Consider the following 15833-nt stretch of genomic DNA (forward strand, 5'->3'; position numbering starts at 1 on the left):
AGATTTAGCTTTTCTGTATCCAGCTCTCCACTTGGTTAGTTTTCAGCTCCAGAAATCAGCCAAGGGCAGAGGTCAGGAGTAAATTCAGATATCAGACAAGGTGGACTTTGGTTTCTGGTGGTGTCATACAATTTTGAGATCTGGAACCACTCGTCTTCTGTAGCCTTATTTTATCCCTCCTTCTCATCCTTTCACCCTCCTCAGTGGGTACACCCTCACTGGAAAACGAATTTCACTGATTTTAGGGCACCCTAGGGCTGTCATCTGCAGATTTTGGTAAAACCTTGCCTTGATTGACGGGTGCCGATCAGGCTCATCAGTGTGCATTGCACTGTAGACTTGCTGCTTGGCTTAGAAAAGCCCATTTATATGCATGATTTTCATAGGAAAAGAATAACAAATAAGAATCAAAATATTTTTTTTCTCCCACTCACCCAGGAAACAGAATCAAGATAGCCAAAGGGAGAGTCTGGCCTCACCTCATGAATGATTTACCCAATGTGCCTTGCAGTCATGGTTCATTCATGAACCAACAGAAGTTGCTTTATGATGCAGGGGAGAGGAGGTATGGGGGAGTGGATGGGCCAAAGGCAGGGGAAGCTCTGATGCTAATCTCTCCTACAACCCCTTCCCTTTGGTTAGTATCCTTGCTTTTATTCAGTCTGCTCTGGCTGGTTAGTGTGCTAGTTCCCAAAGGCTACACAGAGGCAAAGCTAAGTAAATGGAGTCTCAACCTGGACTCTTTAGTGAACCCCACCTACCCCCAAATGAGGCTGAGTAAACACTCACCCCAGCCCTGGACGCAACCTTCTCCTCAGCCCTAGAACCCAATCCAAGAGTATGCTCTGCCTGACATTATCCTCAAATCCAGCCCTAACCTTGTCCAAATAATGCTCTTACCACAGCACCTTACCCAGCACTCCTGCACGTAGCTGAGTCTTGGCCTTGAAGGGTCCAGCCACCATGTTGTGAACCCTCTGGTACATACCCATTTTTAAAATAAACCCCTCAAAGTTCCTGCCCTCTCAGGATTGGGGTTTCTCCTACCCCAGAGTCGTCTGTAGCTGTAAGGCAGTGTTATGGCCTTCTCTAGACCAAAGCTGGCTAGCGCGTAGAAGAGGAAGCCTAGAGGTCAGAACCACCCCACCTACTTGCCATATTGCTCTCTGTGTGTTGACACTTCAGTTGGAGCCTGTGAGCTTTGAGGCCCTACTGGCTCTTGCACAGAAGCCAGCAAGCAATGGCCTTCAGCCAAACTGGAACATCATCAATTGACTCTGACCCTCTCATGGCTCCTGACCCCCGCCTTCCCCGCAGTCAACACAGAAGAATACCCACAGTCACCACCAAAGAACTGCAAAATGTGGAGAAGAAAGGTGGGCAGTCACCTATTACTGTCATTCCTCAGCTACACGATCCTTGGTTCCTCGTTTGTACATGGGCTCAAGGGTCATCATTCCTGCCCTACTTACCCTACTGGGTATTCACAAGAGAAAATGGATGTGAGAGATTTGAGAATCCTGTAATGCACTATGAGTTATTATTATCTCTCCCCAGATTTTTCCAGCATCTCATCCTACCTGCTATCCAGTAGCAGAAAAGCACAGAGTAGGAGCTGGCACACTGCAACGCACAGGCCAAATCTAGCCCGTGGCCTGTGTTTGTAAATAAGGTTTTATACTGTCATAGAATTTCACACTCAACTTGTTTACATTTTGTCTTTGGCTGCTTCTTGTGCTACAAAAGCTACATGGACTAGTTGTAACAGAGATCATGTGGCCCACAAAGCCTAAGATATTTACTATTTGGCCCTTTGTGGAGAAAGTGTGCTGACACCTGGCAGAGAGGGTCAAAGCAATGGCTCTGAAGTTGGAATGCCTGTGTTTGGATTCTGAATCTTCTATTTCATGGCTGTGTGACCTTGGGCAAATTGTTTAACCTCAGTCTTCTCTCTATAAAATGGGATAATAATGATATCCCTCATCCATACTATCAAATTAGTAGTAAATGAGTAATTCACATAAAACATTTATCATGGTGCCTGGCACATAGTGAGTGCTTGGCCTTGGCTGGAATATCATACAGGGAACGAAAGCTCTGCTTTGTGTTGCCAGACCTTCGGGGACAGAGGAGCATAGCTCAAGGCACAAGCCATGGAGTGGAACAGACCTGGATTCATATCCCAGCTCTGTCACTTACCACACGAGTGATTTGTAGAAGATTAATTAATCTCCCTGAACTTCAGCTTCCTCATGCATGAATTAGGAAAAAAAATTACTAGGATGCTGTGAGGAGTGAATGATAAAATGCAGATGAAGTGCCTAGAACAGAATTGGACACAGTAAATACTCAGTAGGTGACATAACTATACCAATAAGAAGAATAGTATTTTTCTTAAGTAGTGCCAGCCACCCAGAATACATAGTTAGTGGGAAGTTTCCAGTATACTAACATCATGTGAGGTAGGAGGCTCTACCTGTGACTGGTGATACCCTTGACTCCAGGTTATGTACATTTGAAGCACATGTAAATTAAAAAGACCTTAAACAATGAGTCATGGAACACTACATCAAAAACTAAGGATGTACTGTATGGTGACTAACATAACATAATAAAAAATAAAAAAAAAAAAGACGACTTTAAAGTGGAGTTGGTCACACAGTTATATATTAGGAGACTTTTCTCTAGGCCAGAAGGCCCTCAAGACCAAGTACCTTTTTAGCACTAATAATCTATGATCCTATGATTGTTCTTGGATTAAGTGATGGGTCAAGGAGGAAAGCACACATTATATGTGTCATTATAGGAAATATCTCTGAAAGATCCTCTTTCCATAACACTACATGGGTACATAGTAATGCTAAGCAGTTTGCTATGCAGGGTGAAAATGCCCTCATTTTTAATCCATTTGACATCCTAAGGGTTGAGTTATGTAATGGGATGTAAACCTTTTTGCCTAGGGAGCACTGGCTAAGGAGACTGGGTGTTGTGGGTGGAATACATTAAGGTTGGCTTGGTTCTGGATGCCAGCCTAAGAGCACAGCTCTCATTCTCTGTTGGCCTAAGATAACAGGGAGAAATAGAGTTCAGTGGGCTGGAGCATGGCAGTGGGAAGGGTGTATTATATATCCTACAAGCTCATGGTTGCTAGATGGTCAGCCTAATTTAGAAGACTGTGAGACAAGTAATATCACCAAGCATTTATATTTATGCCCTACCCAACTCTGTCTAGGGTACTGCTCATTGTACCTATCAAGAAAAATGATGAAGGAGGGCCTCTACCTTCAAGGGAATTTGTACTTCAGTTGTGGGTGAAAACATATAAAGTCAGTTGATAATATGAAAGAAAAATAGTGAGTCCAAACCAATGCAAGTGAAGTCTTGGAGCAAGATGACATCAGTTGTCAAGAATAGTATCAATTGATTAATTTGGTAAATGACTTACATTTACATTCTTTCATTTACTTATGTGCCAAAAATATTGTATAGTCATTGTGTGATACCATCTAGGGATTGTGAAGAATAATAGAAGCTTTATGAGGGCAGAGGTATCATCTGTCTTATCCACCACTCTATTTCACAGTATCTAACCCATCGAAAACAGGTAACAATAACTGAATTTTATACAGGTCCTTACTTAACCTTGGTGTTTAGATGTATATGACATTTATGGAGCGCCTAACGTAGTCTTGGACTTCGACTTATAAAATAACAGCAAATAGAAATTCAGTAGACATCTGTTGGTCTGCTATGCCCACCATCCATCTCCTCTCTGTTCACAACACCCTCATTTCCCTTTGGCTGCCATCTTGGTAAGATAGTTAGCTAGTTGCTCTGCCTTCCCTTGACCAAGGGGTGATCCAGGCCCTGAGCATGGCCAGTCTTGAACTGTATAGAGCAGTTATCACAAATGGCTAGACAGTAGGGACACTGAAGAGACTGTTCATGAAACCCCAGATTCTAAAACTTCTGCAATTCTAACTTCTCTAAAGCCCAGGGGGGTTTGTTTGTTTTTTGTTTGTTTGTTTTTTAGCTGTGGGTCCATCATATCCTTAGAGCAAACTTCTTTTTAACTTACATTAGCCTGTGTTGATTTCTGTTCTTGCAATCAAAGAACTTAAACTAATAAAGCATGAGAGATAGATAAAAATTGATAAGATACACAAATTTTTATGGACATTTAAAAGAAGGATAGAGACCTTTAGATGAGAGCTAGGAATGGGGAGGCATACGAGCTTCATGGAGGAAGTAGCATTTAAGCTAAACCTTTAAAGAAGGGAAAAGATTTGGAGAGGAAAAAGGCAGGAGGCAGGAGGGCTTTTTAGGGTCGAGCAAGAGCAGGAATGAATGGCCCGGAACCTAAAGCCAGCCTAGAAACATCCAAGAAACAGCAGCATCTATACTAGAGCCCTGTGAACTCAATGATTATCCATTTGAGGTCCCATCACACCTAAGTCAGAAGCTGTTCCCTTTCCCATTTTCCACTGAGTCGGAACCCCTTTACCCTCCACTGTGTCTCTCCTCCATTGACTTGTGCTTTAAGATGTTAGAACTGAAAGGTCTGGTAAGATCAGGTAGTACTGACCTCAGGCCAAGGTGAAGCTCTAGAGCTCTACAGGTACCCAAGTCACACACGAGGTACCATAATCCTTGGAGGAGCATTAAGTTTACTCAGAGAGTTATAGAATGTTTCTCTTCATGCTCATCTCTACTGCTTTCCTCCTTTCTCCTATGCTACATCCACACTGGCCTTCATTCTGTTTCTGAAACTCACCAATCTTTTCCTGAGCCTTAATTAAGAGTCTTTGTACTTTTGGTCCTTTTTCTGCCTGAAACTATTTCCCTGGCCCTTTGCCTGGCCAGCTTCTTCTTACGGTTCATTTCTCAGCTCCTGTGTTCGTGCCATAAAGAGGGTCTCCCTGACCATCTTATCTAAAGTTTCCCTGCCAGTGGCTCTCACAAATCATGCCATTTTCTTCAAACGTTTACTGTGTCCAAAGTGATGTTATTGATTGTATATAATTTCTCCCCACTCTGTAGAATCGAAGCTTCATGATAGCAGGGCCTTGTCTCCTTATCCAGTGTTGTATCCCCTGGGTACCATCTTGCTGCCTACCATGTACTACATGCTCAGTAAACATTTATTGGATGAGTGGATGGTGGAAAGATAGAAGAAAGATGGGGAGAAAGAAGAGAACATTCTCATCTGTAGAACTACACATCTCCAATGAGTATTAAAGTTTTATTAGAGGTCTTTTACCAAACAAACAAACAAACGAAAGTTTGAGAAACATTGATTCAGTGTGAACTCCATGGCTCACGTGGGGAAATTGCACCCAGGGAGGGAAAGGGGCTTATTCATAGTCCCAGATTTGCTTCTTTGCAGGTACTTTTCCAAAACCGTATCAGAAACCTGAAGAGTCAGTCTGTTTGTCCTGTCCCCTGCCCCTGGTTTCATGTGTCAACTACAAGATGGGTCTAATTCTAGGACCAGGGGTCCCAGCCTTTACCTAATTCTTATCCTCATATACAGTGACACATCTCATTGGCTTTCAACGCTTGGTAATTAACACTCGTGTTTCCTAACAAATACAGCAATCTGAGCAGGGAGGATGGCTCCTCTTCTGCATCTCCATTTGCTGCCATGTCCCAGCTGGGCTCCAGGGCCAGCATGAAGAGAGTCCCCAGGAAGCTTAGGTGAATCCAAAGCCAAAGTAAAATGCAATATTGACATGAGACACAGAGACTTAACTTCTCAAGGCCTGGCAAGGCCCTTGGCAATGGGGTCCCTACCACCCTCCAACTCTGTGCCACATCCCTACCCTGGCTTTTCTGGAGCTTCTCTAAGGTCCCCTCCTCTCTCTCTCAGCTCTTCGGATAAACTGGTTCCTCTCCCTGGATGTTGACACCAGGTGCTTAGTACCATACCTGGCCGGTAGTAAGTGCTCAGTAAACACTGGCCATAATAGTTGCTATGACCATTTTTTCTATGGTTGAACCCCTTATTACTCTTTCAAATATCCTTCCCTTCCCTTGATGTAGAACTTTGTGAACTCCTGTGCAAGCTACATGAAGACAGAAAGCACACCTGTCTTGTATCATCACTGTATCCCAGTTTTCTGGTAATATTAGTTTCTGGTGCTCAATAAATATTTGTTGAATTTAGCAAATGGACGATAAGGTTTTATCTAGTAAATAACAGGGAAGCTCTGGACATATCTCAGAATCCTAAATAACTGTGATGTTGTTTAGAGGGGATGGGGACAATTTATATTTATTATGGTAATTCATGGCACATCAGTATTAGATCTTGGATGCAAGACAGTATAAGGGGATGGAGGGGCATTCTTACTGGCCTCTGAGTGACAGAAATAAAACACATTTGACATCACAAGGTTAGAGTTGGGTCAAGAATGCCATTCTCACCGATAAAGATAGTATTATTCAGGGAGGAGGATGAATACCTAAAGGTCCCCCACCCCGCTACTCACACTTTCTATCTCCCTCCCCCCAAAGGAAACTGTCCTATCATCTCATTATCCACTATTTACAATGAGGCTGCCACATTTCCAGGGACTGAAGCCAGGAGCAAGGAGAAATGTCGGTGTGAGAAGCCTTAAATGAAGTGACAATAAAAAGGAGTTGCTGATACAGGAGTTCCCTCCCTGGGAGAGAGCTGTCAGGGCGATGCCCAGGGCTGGGGGATTTATTGATACTAAGTGGATGGTGCCCTAAGAAGGAGTGATTATCAGAGGTTTGAGTGAACCAAGGATGGACTCAGGCAGCCTGCACTGTGCGTGGGTTTTCCTGCCCTTGCCAGTCCTGCCCTCCTACCTCCCCAGGAGGGAATTCCTGGCCTCTTTTTTCACTCGCTCTGATTGTTGGACACATTCTGCTACTCATTCTCTTGGAGGCAGAGACCTCTGAATCTGACACTTTGGCCGGGTTCCCTGAACACGCTGTGTCTTCTTTCTTTGCCAGGTCTTTGCGAAGGCTGTTCTTTCTACCTGAAATAAATAAATGTGTGTGTATATATATATATGTATATGTATGTATATGTGTGTGTGTATATATATATATATATATATATATATACAAAATCTTTTTAATTGGATATAGTTGACACACACTGTTAACATTATTTTTAGGTGTGCAACATAGTGATTCAACTTCTCTGTACATTCTATCTCACCACAAGTGTAGATGCCATCTGTCACCCTACAACACTGCTGCAATGCCACTGACTATTCCCTATGCTCTGCCTCCCCTCCCCAAATGCCCTTCATATATGCGCAATGGCACCATGCCCCCTCTCTTGGCTGATTCCTGCTTATCTGTCAGCATCCATGCTAGCACGTCCTCTTGGAAGCCTTCTTTGAGGTCCCCAAAGGCTGGAGTTAGGTGTCCCTGCCTAAGGCTTGAACTCATCCCTGCCACAGTGCTTACACTGAAGTGTTGCCACCTGCTTAGTTGTCGGGCCCTCCCACGGTCAAGGTAATAGTCCTTGAGGTCAGGGCTTGTCTCGTACGCCAGTGCATCTCCACTGCCTAATGAGCGGTGGATGTTAGATGTCCAATGGTAGAGGGATGGGTGGATGGACAGACGGATGGAGAACAGATATGTGTATATATGCTTTTCCTGATTCGCAGAGTTGACAGGGAGAGGCATCGAGCACATCACCCAGTTTTGTTTTATTTTAATATCCATAGACCCTCGTGTAGTAATGCACCTTTATCTATGTTAGAGGAAGGCAGTGTGATATGAGAGGATTTTCTAGAAACTGAAGGTGACCTAGGTACCAAGACTGTTTTTTACCAAATTTTCTGGGGAAGGGGCAGCACATCACAGAGGTGAAGAGCTCCAGCCCTCTGATCAGACTGGTGGAGTCCAGATCTCAACTGGGCCTTGTACCGGTCCTGGGCCTCACTTTCCCCATTGCAACCTAAGTCAATGCAAGGGAATGTCCTTGTAAGTGCTCAAATGTCAGCACCTAATTATTACTGTCGGAGGCATTTTAGTCACCACCGTGGTCTTAAATAGAGGGTACCACACGCAGTCCAGTCTACTCTGATTCAACAACAGAGTGAGTCTGAGAGAGAGCAGCCCCCGGCGGAGTTCTGATGCTGCTTCTGAAGGTTCCCACTTCTTCCTCCTGCTTGCTATACATGACCGTGCAGTCCCTACCTCCAGCCCCCTTTCCAATTTGCCTCCTCTCACCTACTCTCGACCACGTAACCAGCTCATACAGCAGGTTAAAATTGTGTCTTACATATAAAACTCAAGACTGGTTGCATCTACATTTAGTGCTAGGAGTTTGCTACAATCAGATCCAAGAAGTGAGAGCCTATACCTGCTTCTGGGGGTTGCTAAAAGTTTGACCAGCAAATAACTATAGTGTTGTCAATTGGTAAACACGTTTGAGTGAATTAGACTAGAATCTAGGATGTTGGAGCCTGAAGGGATGTTACCTATTACAGAGTTCAAACCATCATTTTACAGATGGGAAAAATGAAGCCCAGGGAAAACGTGGGATTTGCTCAAGGGCACATAACTGCTACATTACGATAAAACCAAAAAGAATCCTCTGGATATTCTGGCATCTAGTTTAGTACTTTTTTTTTTTTTTTACAAGACCACCTTATCTCTTCTGATTGAATATTTACTATGACAGAGTCAAAGAAATGCCTTACACCTACTAAATGTATTTCTCAATATTTAACCAGTGACGGCAATCTCCACAGTCCTTGGGCTGCAGAGTGCCCCCCCCCTTTCTCTGTCTCTGCATGTCTCCCTGTCTGTCTCTCTGTTTGTCTCTGTCTCTTCCCCCCCCCCCCCCACCACACACACACACTGTGGCTGCTCCTGCTTGGTCAAAATGAGGAGCTAGTTTGAAGGTCAGATGGCAAGCAATTCTGAGGATCAGGGTCCACTCAAGTAAATCCAGGCCAAGCTACCTCCAAGTCATGCTCTTTTAGGGAGCAATGGGTAAATGTACCCTCTTAGCCTTAGAGGATAAAGAACTCAGTTTAAGGGAAGATAAATTTGAAAAGGGAAAATAAGGAGATCATTTGAGAGGGAAAAATTCCTGGCCTCTTGTGTGTCTAAGGATTTGATCAAGTGCACCTACTCTACTTCTTACACTTCCATCTCCTCCTTTCCTCCTTTGCTTCTAAATTCTAGCAAGAAACACCAGCCATGAGGGCCCCAGAGGCCCAGCTAAAGGTGTGAAATCAAGTGGATGACATGAGGGAATAGATCTGGAATATAAGATTCATATCCCACAGGATAATATTTCATTGCACCAGAGGGAGAAGAAATCCTAAAAATACCATACAGAGCATATTATAATATTTTAACGGGTTTATGTGCTCCCTCTATACACTTCACTCAGTACGATGGATTGTGCTTTTTGACAAATCTATATTTAACATAGGGTGAATAATATACAATGTATGCTTCCTGGTGGAGAAATCCATATTTATGGAAATCTTGATTCTGGCAATTACAATAGATATTTAAAGACAGTGCCTATTGTCTGCTGTGAACAGATAGAATGTCCTCATTAGGGTGAAAGAGAAAACAGTCTGAGTGGGAAAGGATAAATAGCTACTTTAGAGAAGCAGGGGGTCCAGGATGACCCAGCAGTCATCTCTGTCTGGGTCGAGCTCCCCCTCATACCCTACTGTGGGTCATGTGGACCCTCTTATTAAGCATTTATCATTCATTCTTTAACAAATACTTATTAAGCCCTACCATGTCCCAGGCACTATGCTAGCTTTGGGGCACAAGTGAGACCCCTGTTTTCAGGGATTAACATTGACCCAAGCAGCCACAGATACAAACAAGCAAAAAAAAATAAGAAAAAAGAAATGATTTCAGATATTAAGAAAGTCTGAGAAATAAGACAGGGTGATGTGATAGAAAGGCAGGTGTGGGGAGGCTGGAGTCACTACTGAGAAGAGGTGATGAAGGAAGTCCCTTCTAGGGGGTGGGATTTGAGCTGAGATACAACTGCAGAAAAGGAGTGATGCGATGAGCACTGGGTGTTATCTGCAACTGATGAATTAGTGAACTCTACATCTGAAACTAAGGATGTACTATATGTTGGCTAATTGAATTTAAACTAAAAAAAAAAAAAGAAAAGAAAAAAAGGAGTGATCTTTGCAAACAGGTGAGGGAAGAGCTATAGGAGGAGGAAGGGAGCTGCCTCAGAGTCTCAGGGCAGAGTGAGCTCAGAGCCCCCAAAGAACAGCTACCAAGGCCCATGTGACCAGAGCAGGGAGCAAGGAGAGGGGTGTAAAGTGGGAGGGGCCTGAGGGGCTGGTTATTCGAGCTCTGAGTTATGGTCAGGTGCTTCCTATGTGCAGTGAAAAACCTCAAAACTTTTGAGAGCTTTTGCACAAGGAAGGAAAATTGTGTTTTGTTTGTCTTGTTTTGTTTTTGCTTTTGTTAATTAAAAAGATCCCTCTTGCTTCTGGCTGGAGAAGGGATTTCACTGCTAAAAACCATATGCCACAAGCCTAGGGTCCATGAGAACCACCATCAGTTACTGGGAGGACTGTGGAGTGGATTAAGTGCAGACATTCCATGAGGTTCTGGTCTCAAAGAGTCATCAGTCAGTGGACTGGGCATCTAGAGAGGTCATGAGTGTCTAGTAACTGCAGGTATGCAAGCAAATGTTAATGAACCAGCCCGGTTTCCTGTAGACAGTATGCTGATTTCAGTGGGAATCAGACAGGTGACTTGCACAGTTCGGTTGCAGTCCTTAAGCCCATTAGCTCTAGGGACTGAATGGGAACTGAGACTCACAGTAGACAACTGAGTACTGGTGGTTAGTTGCATTCTTTAGTGCAGCATGGCCCAGAGGATCTTCAATAACATGTTAAAAGTATTTGCCAACAAAGGATCCTGGGGATGTACAGACTTGACAAAATCTGGGTGAAAGTTGAACAGGATTCCTCACAACCTTTTATGTAACTAGTGTGCAGTATGAACCTCCAAGATGCGGACGACAAGATATACAACATTTCCCAAATCTATTTGACCAAAGAAGTCTTTTCTTTTTTAAGGAGCATTTTGCAGGACTAATGTTTCATGGAACACATTTGGGCGATGCTTATATAGGGTAATTTGCGACCCCCACATACAAGGAAATGTGGGACCCCCACATACATGGAAGCAGGTGATGTGCTAAAGAGAGCAGAGGATCTAAGAGGATCTACTAGCTTTATTCATCTTAAAAAAAAAACAGTAAAGCAAAGTCACAGGGTTGTGATGAGAACTGAATAGTCTAACATATGTGAAAGGACTGCAAAGTACCTGAAAATACTGTTACTGTTATGAGGATGACTCATCTCACCGTCCATATGAGCAGGGTAATTTCAGGCATTGGAGTTGGCTTTAGGATTGGTCACCTACTTCACTGGGGCAAAGACAATGAACCCTCTTCCTGTATCACATATTAAAATGAGTTTAGTAGCTGACTGACCTGGGGTTTGGCCCTATGACTTTGGTTTTTTAATACTATATTCTAACCAGCATGTAATAAACCATAAACCAGAATTGGTAACTGCAATGGGATCTTACAAAATGGCTCCCATGGGGATGTTTATACAGCTAAACTATTACTATGTCTGATACACTGGGGGACCTGAAAAATCAGCTAGCAGGATGTGCAAACACAAAGTGGACGTTGGCAGAGAAATGTATACTGAAAGCTAAGAGTAGACTGAGAAAATCAACACTTTTTTTTTTTTTTTTTGGTCCGAAGCCTTCTCTTCCAGGAAGCATTCCCTGATTAAATCCATGCCAACTCATATCTCTCCAGGATTTTGCACCCCTCAACCCATAAGCATTGTCCATGTGTCAATCAGACTGTTTATCTATAATCATGGAACCTCTAGACTGGAAGAAAATTCAGAGAACACTTAATTTAGCCAAATTCAGGGAGGCAGGAATTTGTGCTACAATCACCCAAACACAACACTTATTTTGTGTATCAGCAGCAAGATGGCAAACCTCTTTCTTCCTGTAACAACTTTTAATGCTTTGCCTTAAAGTGATGGGCAGTGTCATGGAAAGATGACTGGATTGGGGTTAAGATGTCTACCTAACTCAGATATGCCCTAGCTGTGCCATCTTAGACATGTTCATTAACTTTCTGAGCCTCAGTTTCTCCCTTTGAAAAATGACACATTTGTCCCTCTTCTATATTAAGAAGGTTGTTGCACAGATAAAGTAAGAGAACATATGAAAATGGTTTGTGTATATTTATAATTAGTAAGCATGATAACATCTGGCATAGAATTGGCACCTCCTAAATATTATATCAAACGGATGGTTGGGTGGGATACACAGATAGGTAAAATGGATGGACAGTTGGATTAGACTGGTAAGTTGGAAGGATGGATGGAGAGATTGGTTGGATGAGTAGACGGCCAGATGATAGATGAATGGAAGGATGATAAGTTGGGATGGATGAACTAGTGGACGGAATAGTTTTGGAGCCATCTGCCAGCTTCCTTGCAGCATCTTCTATTAATCCTTCTCTTCTCCTCCTCCAGTCTGTTCCCAGTTCTCCAAAGGAGTCTACGCCATCTTTGGGTTTTATGAACGGAGAACTGTCAACATGCTGACCTCCTTCTGTGGGGCCCTCCATGTCTGCTTCATTACACCGAGCTTTCCTGTTGACACCTCCAATCAGTTTGTCCTTCAGCTGCGCCCTGAGCTGCAGGATGCTCTTATCAGCATCATCGACCATTACAAGTGGCAGAAATTTGTCTACATTTATGATGCCGACCGGGGTAAGCCATGGGTTAGGGGAGGGAGACTGTTGAGAGATGGAGAGAAAATTGCCAGCAGGAAGGAGAATGCTGCCTCCCTGCCTCATTGAAAAGCATGGGGGGAATGATCCAGAAATGCTTTATTTCTATGGTCTGATTTCTTGGTGGCTAATCTCCAACTCACAGTGTGGAAACACATCCTTTGAGAGAGTAATCCTCTTAACGCACTATGTCACTCTACAGCTCACCAAGCTTCCATGGCTCCTGAGTCCAGACTCAAAGCCCTAGGGCCTCCTTTGAATGGCTCATGGCTCACGGTGTTGTTGTCAGGAGCACAGATTCTAGAGTCAGACAGACCTGGATCCAAATTCTATGTCTTGTCCTTTCCAGCTGTTTGTCTTTGGGCACGTTCTTTCTGCCTCAGTTTGACCGTTTACATTGGGGCTAAGATTTTCTATGCCTTCATTCCCTCATCTCTATAATAAGATAAACCTAATCTCTACCTCCTAAAGTTGCTGTGAGATTGAATGAGGTGACTAGAAAGTTCCTTCTAGCGCGTGGGACATAAGTGCGCCGAGTCCTCCGTATCATCATCGTCACCATCATCATCACCTCTTCCTGCCCTTCTAATTGTGCTTCCACGACATTTTGAATTTTATATCACATTTTCCAAATGTTTCCTTTGCTTTTTTCTTCTCTGCATCTTTCCTCACACTGTTCTTCTTTTCTGGAATGCACTTGCTTTCCCAAATCTACATATGTGAATCGTTCCTTCCTTTTGCAGCTGCTCAAACACCACTTTCTCTATTCCCTAATCCTGAAATGGGAACTATCCTCTTTTTTCTAATGCCTGTGGTGGTTGTACTGTACTCTGCTACCTTTTGTTTGAATACTAAATAGTCATCAGAACTTAGTCATTATTAGTGTAAATAAATAAATGGATTATGCACAGTCTAGAAACTGAGGCAGGAAGGCCTAATTCTTGCAGGAAGACCTAGAATACTTGTGAGATCAATTTTGGGGGGCAGTGTCAAATGGCATTATTCAATGAGGAGGAGACAGCAGGAGAGACCAGAAACCCTCTGCTTTTTTCAATTTTCCCTCCCCTCTCCTTATTTTGAGGATTTCCCTTCTCAAACAGCAGCTAGTGTGAGGATTATACCTGCAGAAGGGCTTTTTCAGGACAGCTTTACAAACTCATACTGAAGTTTGAGCCCTGGAAGTGGCAAACCTACTTCCCAGAACCCAGAAAAATATAACTTTGATTATAGAGAAACACCTTTGGGGTTGGCAGAAATACCCATGCTCTTAAAGGACTCTGTCTGTCTCAGAAATCTGAGCTCAGAGCTCTGCCATTTGCTAGTTATCTGACCTTGGGCCAATGACTAAATGTTTCAGAGCCTCAATTTTCATATCTGTGGTTCAATGGGGATAATAATGATATGTACCTCAGAGAATTAAGTAAATTGAAAACAAGAAAGCTAGTAGAATAGTGCCAGACACATAGTAAACTTTCAGCCAGTGTGAGGCATAAGCACACCAAATAGCTTGCACTGAAAAAGAAACAAAGATAAGGAGGCATACTTCTCCAAAGAAGACCTACAAATGGCCAACAGACACATGAAAAAATGCTCCACATCACTTGGCATCAGGGGTATACAAATCAAAACCACAACAAGATACCACCTCACATCAGTCAGAATGGCTAAAATTAACAAGACAGGGAACAACAAGTATTGAAGAGGATCTGGAGAAATGGGAAGCCTCTTACACTGTAGGTGGGAATGCAAGCTGGTGCAGCCACTCTGGGAAACAGTATGGAGGTTCCTCAAAAAGTTGAAAATTGAGCTACCCTATGACCCAGCAATTGCACTACTGGGTAGTTACCTCAAAGATATAGATGTAGTGAAAAGAAGGGGCACCTGCACCCCAGTATTCATAGCAGCAATGTCCGCAAGAGCCAAACTGTAGAAGGAGCCGAGATGTCCTTCAGCAGATGAATGGATAAAGAAGATGGGGTTCATATACACAATGGAATATTACTCAGCCATCAGAAAGGATGAATACCTACCATTTACATCAACATGGAAGGAACTGGAGGGTATTATGCTAAGTGAAATCAGTCAATCAAAGAAAGACAGTTATCATACGGTTTCACTCATATGTGAAGTATAAGTAATAGCACAGAGAATCATAGGGGAAGGGAGGGAAAATTGAATGAGAAGAAATCAGAGAGAGAAACAAACCATGAGAGACTCTTGACTCCAGGAAACTAATGGAGGGTTGTGGAAAGGAAGGTGGTGATGGGCATTAAGAAGAGCATGTGATGTGATGAGCACTGGGTGTTATGTGTGACTAATTAATCATTAAACACTACATCAAAAACTAATGATGTACTATATGTTGGCTAATTGAATTTAAATAAATGTTTTTAAAAGGAAAAAAAGGCATAAAAAGCATCAATCTAGAGATGATTCTTAAGGCCAGACATCATGTTGGCCACTGTGGGAGGGAATAGTAGGGTTACAAGGAGACAAATGATATATGTACAAAAGATTGATTAATAATGCAAGACTGAAACAACCATCTGAAGTAAGCAGAAAAATGACCTCCATCTTCCCCCCAAAGATGTCTCTGTTCTGAGAATTTTTGGAACCTGTAAATGTGTTAAATTCAATGGCAAGAGGGATTAAGGTTACACATGGAATATACGTTGCTAATCCACTGACTTTAGAGAGATTATTTTGGATTATTTATTTGGGCCCAAAGTAATCACAGGGGTTCTCAAAGGTGGAGGCAGAAGAGCCAGCGTCAGAGGGTGATATGTGAAAGACTTGACCAGTCACCGCTGGTTTTGAATTCGGAAGGGGCCATAAACCAAGGAATGCAAGGAGCCTGTAGAAGTTGGAAAGGCAAGAAAATCTTCTCCCCTAGAACTTCTAGAGAGCAACACAGCCCCACCAACACACTGATTTTAGCTCAAGGAGATCAAACTGACCTGTGGCAATATAAGATGATAAATGTGTTGTTTTAGACCAATGAGTTTGTGGT

The 15833-nt window shown here is 43.0% G+C and overlaps 1 protein-coding gene across 4 annotated transcripts in view; it reads left to right on the forward strand.

Moving 5' to 3' along the window:
• GRIA1 (glutamate ionotropic receptor AMPA type subunit 1) overlaps window positions 1–15833 on the forward strand; it is a 294934-nt gene that overhangs the window by 140091 nt on the left and 139010 nt on the right. For 3 of the 4 annotated variants that reach the window (XM_026510831.4, XM_026510832.4, XM_044388532.3), the window contains exon 3: window positions 12564–12803. The exons of the other annotated variant lie outside the window; for it this stretch is intronic. In XM_026510831.4, the coding sequence (XP_026366616.2) occupies window positions 12564–12803 (240 nt within the window). The remainder of the gene's footprint in view (window positions 1–12563; window positions 12804–15833) is intronic. 4 annotated transcript variants of the gene reach the window in all.

Source organism: Ursus arctos, unplaced genomic scaffold, assembly GCF_023065955.2.
Source record: "Ursus arctos isolate Adak ecotype North America unplaced genomic scaffold, UrsArc2.0 scaffold_15, whole genome shotgun sequence".
Taxonomy (NCBI): domain Eukaryota; kingdom Metazoa; phylum Chordata; class Mammalia; order Carnivora; family Ursidae; genus Ursus; species Ursus arctos.